Source organism: Impatiens glandulifera, chromosome 1, assembly GCF_907164915.1.
Source record: "Impatiens glandulifera chromosome 1, dImpGla2.1, whole genome shotgun sequence".
NCBI classification, from domain to species: domain Eukaryota; kingdom Viridiplantae; phylum Streptophyta; class Magnoliopsida; order Ericales; family Balsaminaceae; genus Impatiens; species Impatiens glandulifera.
Window position 1 is genome coordinate 74,033,501 of NC_061862.1, and position 9,784 is coordinate 74,043,284.

Below are 9,784 nucleotides of genomic sequence, written 5' to 3' on the forward strand. Positions count from 1 at the left end.
ATAACCGAATACGCCTCATTAAATACTGAAGTGCAAATAACCGGATACGCCTCATTAAATGCCGAAGTCCAAATAACCGGATACGCCTCATTAAGTGTCGAAGTCCAAATAACCGACCGGTCACGCAAACCACCGAATACGCCTTTGCAAACTATCGACTTTGCCTATGTGGCAATTTTGGTATTTTGGAGTGCTTCCGGTTTTTTTATAATGTCGGATGCGCCTACGTGGTAATTTCGGTATTTTTCTCAGCCGGATGCGCGCAGCTTTCCTGAAATAATAAAACTCAAATTATTATTTGTGTCAAATCACAAGCTTCCGATAAAAAACAAGGAGTTCTTGGTGAGATTTAAACCATGGTCACCCGTGTGGGCGGAAGTACTTACCCCTATACTACAACATATTGTTGTTATCTTTAAACAATTACTATATACTTGATATGAGTTAGCAATTATATATATATAAATATATATATATATATATATATTTAACTTATATTTAACTGAACTTAATTTTATCTTCCATTCATTATCAAAATCATTTCATAAATTATATTCTAACAATTTATTCCTTTTTATTACTTAAATAAATATTTAAATCTGGTAGTTTTATAATCGTTGGCTAATTATACTAAGTTAATTAGCTAAATACTCTAATAGTATATATATACCAATTATTGAAGATATTGAAGAAATGATTGCATAAACTATCGCAAATTTTATTGGATCGTTTTTAAATATTCATCATTTGAATATAAATTTAATTGAGTATTGCAAAACGAGTGCAGATATATTTGCAAATATCAATGCTAATTAATCATATGTATATATTATCAAATATATTGAAGAAAATATTGCATAAATTATCGCAAATTGTATGACATCATTTTCAAATATTAAGTATTTGAATAAAATTTGGAATGTATTGCATATACAAGTGCGGAAATATTTGGAAATGTTAATACGTACTAATTTTAATAATGTATATATTAACGAAGTTATTGAAGAAATTATTGCAAAAACATGAGGCTTTTAATAAAAATATTAATGTAAATATTGTTGGAAAATTATACTAACCATGATTAGTATATGTTTTACGGATTATGGGAACCAGTATTGCACGCGTTATTGCAAATTTGCATTTGGTTGGTTGGTTGTTATTCAAATTTGCAATGTAAAGAATGTTGTTGTGCACTTGTAGTGTTAGGGATTTGTCAAAAGAAAATGTCTTCTCCTATTAATGAATCGATCCCTAAATCAAAAATCGTTTCTTCTTCGGTCAATCTGAGGGAGCTATTAACGAATTCGATTATTGACAATCGAATTAACTGAAAGAAAAAACTCGGAGAATAATGTTGAGGGAAAAATTAAAGAAAAAACTTGGAGACGGTATGTATTCAACTCAAGTTTTCTTTCACTTACACGATTTGTTTATTTAGGCTTGTTTCCCAAAAAAAAAAATATATAAATCAACTTAGTGTTTTGTCAATAAAGATGTACCAACATATGTATACATGTTAGAACACAAGCTTAACACAATAAGAAAAAGAAATATGGTTTTATTTTCAAAAACACAATATTTTTTTAAGCATAAAACATAAACGTAAAGACGAGGACAAGCATTTTGGTGAAGAAAATGGAGGAGCACTAATGGTCATTCAAGGGTGTTGAAGAAAAATCCCAAACTTGTTGTGCAACTGTTACTGATCGAAGAGTCACAACTGCAAGATAGGGGAAATGTTGAGCAAGAAAGATCCTCCCCAACACCAGGTACAGTGGAGAGGTGTCCCATTTTTCTCCCTATTCTCTATTTTTCATTCAAGCCACATAAATAATTAAACAAAAAAGGAAAAAACCTAAACAACGACGATAATTTAAAAAAGTATTTGGATTCGAGCTGAGGTTACAAAAGGTAAGGCAATGGGGGATGAGAATACTTTGCACGTACAGAAGAATATTTAAAGTAGCCACTAGCCAATGAAAGGCATAGCTAGAAGAGAATAGTATTGTTATAGTCACCTAAAATAGAAATATAGATGCACATACTTGTATATATATACTTAGAACAGCTTCCCTTGAACTATTACACTTCTATAAAAACAACTACACAAAAAACAAATATCTTTTTCTCTCTATTTTTAGACATGCGAAGGGACATCAATCCTCTTGTCGTTGGGAGAGTTGTGGGCGATGTGTTGGACCCTTTTGTTAGGTCCATCGAGCTTCGGGTTACTTATAACATGAGGGAAGTCACAAATGGGTGCGAGTTTAGACCCTCCCAAATTATCAACCAGCCTAGGGTTGACATTGGTGGTCAAGATCTTAGGACTTTTTTCACTCTCGTAAGCTTTTTTCTTCTTGTTCGTTTTATTTAGACCAGGAATTATTCAGATTCTAATATATGCAAAATATTGTTGACATGTGTTTAAAGGTTATGGTGGATCCTGATGCTCCTAGCCCAAGTAACCCAACCCTTAGGGAGTACTTACATTGGTATTGTCACTTCTCTCTGTTTAATTTCTTTTGTTCCAGCAAATATTAACCCGAGAAAGCCAATCGGAAAATAGAGGATGGTAGCTCTAGCCTAATTTCTAGATACGGTTATAAGTTCCATTTCTGGTTTCCTTTCTAAGCTATGACTTAGGAATTTCTGTCCGAACACTATTAAATAAAGTAAAGGGGAAGAAAACAATAACAAAATTAGTGTTTTTGTCTCTTTATCTTTGTTAAATATTTAATAGGGTTTAAAAACAATATTTTTATAATTAAATAGTATTTTATCATTATTTCACTTAATTACTAAGTAAAGTATTCTATATATATATATTTTTTAAATACGTATATCAATACAATATAAAATTTTACTAAAAATAATATAAGTCAATTATATAAAAATATAGTATATTACAAATGTTAATATATAGTGGGAAAATATATTAACTCAGATCTTATTAAAATATACACTAAACAAGTTAGACTTAGATTCCGATTATTTAAATATATAATAATTATATATATATTATTTTGAGTGAAGGAGAATTAACCTGTTATCCAAGTCTTTCTAAATGTTAATACTTAATAATAATGAAAAGATGCATAAAGTTTTTTAAATGATTTAATAATTTCAACCTATGACTCATTTATATGTTTTCAGAAGAATATAAAACCATGATGTTGTTCAGCATATTGTGTACTGACAATGTTCTATGGCCCTACTCTTACTATACTCAAATATTCCACTTGTTTTTATCTTATAAGATTTTATTTAAAACATATAATAATTCAAATTATTATTATAAAAATAATATTCCTTCTTATTTTATTTTTATTTTTATTGAAAGTATAAAATATTCAATTACATAATATTTTTTTAAAACCAATTAAAAACAATTAATGTACTTGAAGATAAATATTTATTTATTTTTCTTATTTAAATAAAGGTAAATAACATTCAGAAATTAAATGCTATTCATATTTTAATGTTATGTATTTATTAATTAATTAATGTTAGTGGAGCTAATTATGACATTTTTATAGTTTTAATTCTTAGTTTTTTTAAAAAAAATATGTACATAATAATATAATAATAACCTTATTTCAATTTAAAGTAATCATAGTGAGAATTTAACTCAAAACATGTAACTCTTTTATCACTAATTAACTTATATTATACCAGGGGATGAGTTCCACATTATTTATTATTAGGATTATTCACTTTATATCTTTAATTATTAAAGTGCAATCTGTAGTTTAATATAAATTCTTGAAAGTGTTTATTTTTGTTCCATTTTAATTGCAAATAAGATTCGTATTTCCCTCATCACAAGCTACATGGATCACAATATTTTAGAAATATATATTTTAGTTCAATTAATTAAATTATGAATTGATTTTAGAAAGTAATATATTTTTCTACAATCTTTCTATCTTTTTAAAAGTAAATATATGTTGTCACATATTATCATTATAATAAGATAAAAAATTGTAAAATAAAGAGGAAGGTGATTTTGTTTAAATTTAATATGAAAAAGTATGACTAAAATGAAATATTATACTCCAAATGATCTAGTGGTTTCAAATCACGATTACCACTAAGTTATTATATTAATTCATCGAATAATAAGTTAAATTAAAAGGTCATGGTCATTTATATATATATATCACCTAAAATTAGTAATGAGAATATTTAAGTTACTATTGAATAACCCGAATAAAAATATCATCAAAATCTATATAGAATTGGGTGGGCACCTTTTATCTTTTGAAAGAGAATGATAATGTTGATTCATAGCTGTGTGAATAAGAGGATCAGTCCCCCCCCCCCCCCCAGGGTCCCCACCCTGTAGCCTATGTCTCTTTGCTTATTCTTTATCCATATATGAGTGGTCTTCCTCTAAGCCATTTGGATTGAGATTGATAGTTAGGATAGGTATATTCTATCATGAAACCTATATATAGCAATTCTTTATGGTGACTCTTGAGGCCGGCCCTCCCAAGGTAATGCTACCCAGGCTCGGGCCGCCCCAATCTGGGGGGAATCATTCTTTTGTCAAAAGAATGATTTTAAACCTATAGCCATTCTAAATCAAATACATTTTAAACCTGCAACACAATGTTAACACAATGGTGGAAGTTAATTGTTTGAAGTACTAGATTAAAACATTCTTTCTATTTTAACTATCTTTATAAGAGGAATTTTTATTTTTGATTTATTTTAGTGCATTACAAACCTCATAACTTGTTTAATAGTAAGATTTAAATATCTTTAATTTGCATGCAAATATATCAATTGATATAATTGACATGAGTAATAGATTACTAAATAGGTCATAATTATTCTAAAAAATTAACTATCAACCAATTTTATCAACTTACTATTGTTAGATTATGATGATAAGGATTCTATAACATTTATAAGTTTAAGTTAATTATCACTCGCCTTTATTTTTTAATTGATTTATGGTGTGACTTTAACACATGTGTTGTGATTACTCGGTAAGTTCATATCACATTTATCGCTATTATACTTATTAAATATATAATGAGTTTGTGTCTTGATTTTGAAAAGCATAAAGTCCATAAATAAATATGTTGGTAAAAGATTATATTATCTTTTAACTAGTATAATGCATTGTGCAAAGCTTTTAGTGTAGACAAGGAATGAACTTAATACTTAATTGGTAAACATCTTTCTTTTCTTTCATATTTTGTTTTTGGATGAATAATACTGTCTTCATGGACTTAATTAAGGTGCTTGTTCGGATAGGAATTGTTTTTAATAATTTTTATTATTTAAAAAATATTGAAAGGTGATGAATTGAGTAGGTATTTTTATGTAAAATAATTTAGGATATGAATATAATGATAAAATAAATTATTATTTTTTTAATTAATTATATTTAAATTAATTAATTTAATGAGACGATAAAAGTTAATAAAATAATGCGGTTATATTGAATATAAAAAAACAATTAATCTAACAAGGTCAAAAACTTTATCAATTTCTAATGATGGTCCCACTTGTTTTATAACTTAAGGAACATTCCCTAGCTCCCACCAATTATTATACTTATTAATATTTTAATTTTCACTTGATGTGATTCTTATAGTATGATAACATTTGTATTTTCTTGTGAAAAATGTATACAAGACAAATCAAGTAATCTTTAGTAGTTTCGAAAATAAATTTGTACGTCTTCTTTGTCATTAATTATTATAGGTTGGTCACTGATATCCCAGCTACCACAGGAGTGAGTTTCGGTTAGTTAATTTAAATCTCGTCCTAATAATCATATGCCCAATATTTGTTTGTATAAATATTTTTTGGTCATATGTAGGACAAGAGATGGTTTGCTACGAGAGTCCACACCCGACAATGGGAATTCACCGTTTCGCATTCATACTTTTCCAGCAGCTAGGAAGGCACACGGTTTACGCTCCTGGATGGCGCCATAACTTTAACACTCGGGATTTTGCTGAGCTCTACAATCTCGGCCTCCCTGTAGCCGCAGTTTACTTCAACTGCCAAAGGGAAAGTGGATCTGGTGGCCGAAGGGCGTGATCAATTAAGGATATGTGTCGTTGAGCAATTAAAAGATCATATATATAATATAATATAAATATCCATAGATAACTTTACTGTCTTCAAAATAAATGAGAGTGTGCTGATATTATAGGCTTATGTTGGTGCCTTAGTTAGTTATAATAAAATATAAAAAAATGGTGCATCTCTATCAGGTTTTATGAGAACGATTTTATTATTATTATATTTAATGTCAACAATATTCATGTTATAATAAATATTTCATCAAATATCACAACTCAATCAATTGAGTCCATCAAGATAACATATATTTTGTGAAATGCATGACATCATTGCTAACTTAAAATTCCATTGGATCAAAAGGCAATAGAGGCATAACAAGCAATAAAAAAAGAATTTAAAAAACATTGTTGGGCTTTGAGTTGAGAAGTTTTGAAATTTTTTTATTTTTATTTTTATATAAAGTCCTAAAATGTATTAATATATATATATATATATATATATATATATATATATATATATATATATATATATATATATATATAATGATAATTTTTATTTTAAAATAAAAATTATTTTCATATTTTATTTTTATTAATTTGAGTAATGCAATTGATTGATGAAAGTCTGGATTAAATAAAGTTCCATTATTTTTTCTTATTTTTTAACACTCAACCGAATAAGGCCTAATTGATCTTTCTAAAATATAAATTAAATTTTATAAATATTTAAATATAGAATTAATTGCTCATGATTAATTATACTCAAAAGTTACAAGCTAAAAAGATGTGACACTACTCCAAAAATGAAAAGAACAATTATAGGTTATACGTGGTTTTGTTCAAAATCAAGTCAACAAAATATTTAATCGATTATTCTAAAGAAAGATTATCATGTGTAATGAAATCATCATTCTGCTATTCTAAATTCTTTCTTTTAGTGCTCACATCCTTTCTTTGATCATTGTTAAAATAATCTTTCAACCACATTCATCATTGGGAAGACAAGAGATTATGTATCCATTAATACAAGAATAATAACATTGAAAAATTACCAAAAATGAAAAAAACAACTAAATAACATAGACACAAAATTTATAATGGTTCGACCAAAACAGGCATAAATCTACTTTCGAATCACATCAAATTCTCAAATTTATTATAAATTTTTTACCGGAGTATTACAATATTTCTCTCACAATTCATGTTCATATAACACACATGGAATATATACTCTCAAAGCAAAGGCTTGACTTTCTAAGGTGTCCGACTGCACATTTAAATAAGTCACAATGTAGAAATTTGAGAGAGAAAATATGTAAAGAATTGTATTGTTTGTATTATTTACATAAGAAGTCTAACGTTAAATAATGAAAATTATATTTGCAGGAAAGAGAATGATTTAAACAGAAAATCCTATATGAATGATAATTGATTTCACAACCAACAACAAATCTTCAATCAATTAGCAAATCAATTAGTTCAATAGGTTTTCTACTGATAACATTCTATTCTCAGAATTGTTTGATTTTCCATATTTCCTTCTAAGGAAGATAGAGAGCTAATTCTACACTCCCCTCAAGTTGGGTAGTAGATATTTAGATTGCCTAACTTACCACATACTTCCTCAAATCGACTTGGGAAGAGCTTTGATGAGAATGTTAACCGCATAATAGGAAAGGCTTGGGTAACTATGAGAGTGGAGAAGTTTTTGATGAGGAGATGGAAATGTTGAAGATTTTTTTTCAATTTGACTTATTCTAATCCATGATTCAATTAGTTAGAGGAGTGGCTTTTGGCACTTGGCTCTTGCAACTCTTGGAGTGAAAAATGATAATTTTTGGACAGATGAAATATTGGATGAAATCTGTCGAAACACGAAGACGATGCTCGATACAGATTCGACTGAAGTGCAATTTCAAAACGACGAAACTTTCAAAGAAAAAGAGAAAAAAAACGCATTGGAATTTGTGATAAATAATTTTTGAAAAATATGAGATTATAGAATTATTTGAGTTCTCCTCCAATGACTATTTACACCATTGGAGGAGACATCGAAAAACAGTGAATCAGTTTCTTCAAGATGGAAAACCCGCATTGATATGATGTAGAAATTTGAGAGAAAAAATATGTAAAGAATTGTATTGCTTGTAATCTTTGCATAAGAAGTCTAGTGTTAAATAATGAAAATTACATTTGCAGCAAAAAAAAATGATTTAAACAGAAAATTATATGAATTATAATTGATTTGACAGCCAAAAATAAATCTTCAATCAATTAACAAATCAATTAGTCTCATAGGTTTGCTACTGATAACATTCAATTCTCCGAATTTTTTAAATTTCCATATTTCCTTCCAAGGAAGATAGAGAGATAATTCGACACACAATTATGTCAATCTTACTATCTTGTCCAAAACTCTCATAGAGCTTCCAAAATATTCTTACCATATTTTTATAATTGTATTTTCATAATAAGAGATATAATTTCCTTTTGTGTTAATCTTAATTTCTAATGTCAAAATTATACAGAAAAAATATAGTTTCGTCATGTTTAATATACTTTTTCCTTGTACAAAGATTGTGTACCATAAATATACCATAATTAGAATATTATAAATCCGTTCTCAACACTCCACCTTAATTTACAAGATATCTCCCTCTTGTCTTCCATTATTTGCTTTGTTAACAAACAAAATCTCCATAATTCCAAAATCTAAGAACTGTCTGCATATCCACAACATAGTCACTTTCTTGATAACAACTTCTCTTTACTCGATTATGTTACTTTCAATGTACAACTCCATATCGAACTTTAGCGTGGAAAACCCTTTCGACAAGAGTAAAACCACGGAACTCTTAAGCCACTTAAATCATCTATTATATCACATATAATGAGTTACACAAATTATTTTTGCAAATTAAGATTTATTTGCTAATGGATTACATAAACTTTCAAAAACAACATCAATAAAGATAGTACATACATATAAAATGTATCATCACCAATAGTGGAAATATATAGCCCTATGTATCTAGTTAGATAAGAGAAAATAGTTGAAGAAAAATGATTTTTTTTCTTCCTAACACTGTCTTAGTCTTGATTCGTCTCCCTCCTTTTCTCTTGTTCGTGTCTCTAGAATTTACATTATGATAGATTACATAAATTCTCAAGAACAATATCATCATGAAAGATGAAATATACATATATAATGTATCTTCACCAATTATAGAAATACCTAAACTTAGGTATCTAGAAATTGAAAAGAAAGTAGTTGAGAAAAAAAAGATGTTCTTCATAAAACTTTTATTCGTCTTGATTCTCCTCCCTCTCTTTGTCTCATTCCTTTTAAAAACAATATATCTATCGTAAACCGATGACACACAAAACGAACTTCCATTGCCACTTCTTCAAAAATAAGATACTAATCAAAAGACGAGAAGACCCAAGACGAACCTCCATCGTTTACTTCTTCAAAATTAGATATCTATTGAAAATCGAAGACACCCAAGACATACATCCATCGTCTACTTCCTCAAAATAAGATACTGATCGATAACCGAGAATATCTAAAATGAACTTCCCTCGTCTACTTCTTCAAAATTAGATATCTATCGAAAATCGAGTACACCAAGACAAACATCCATCATCTGCTTCCTTAAAATAAGAAACTGATCGATAACTAAGAAGACCCAAGACGAACTCCCATCATCTACTTTTTCAAAATCATATATCTGTAAAAA

The 9,784-nt window shown here is 28.1% G+C and overlaps 1 protein-coding gene across 1 annotated transcript; it reads left to right on the plus strand.

Moving 5' to 3' along the window:
* The first annotated feature begins 2,139 nt into the window (after positions 1-2,139).
* Positions 2,140-6,119, plus strand: LOC124921535 (protein HEADING DATE 3A-like). The gene is made up of 4 exons (XM_047462206.1): positions 2,140-2,341; positions 2,431-2,492; positions 5,719-5,759; positions 5,837-6,119. Exons 1-4 carry the CDS (start codon positions 2,144-2,146, stop codon positions 6,058-6,060), a joined length of 525 nt encoding a protein of 174 aa, XP_047318162.1. The 5' UTR covers positions 2,140-2,143; the 3' UTR covers positions 6,061-6,119.
* Positions 6,120-9,784: the final 3,665 nt, after the last annotated feature.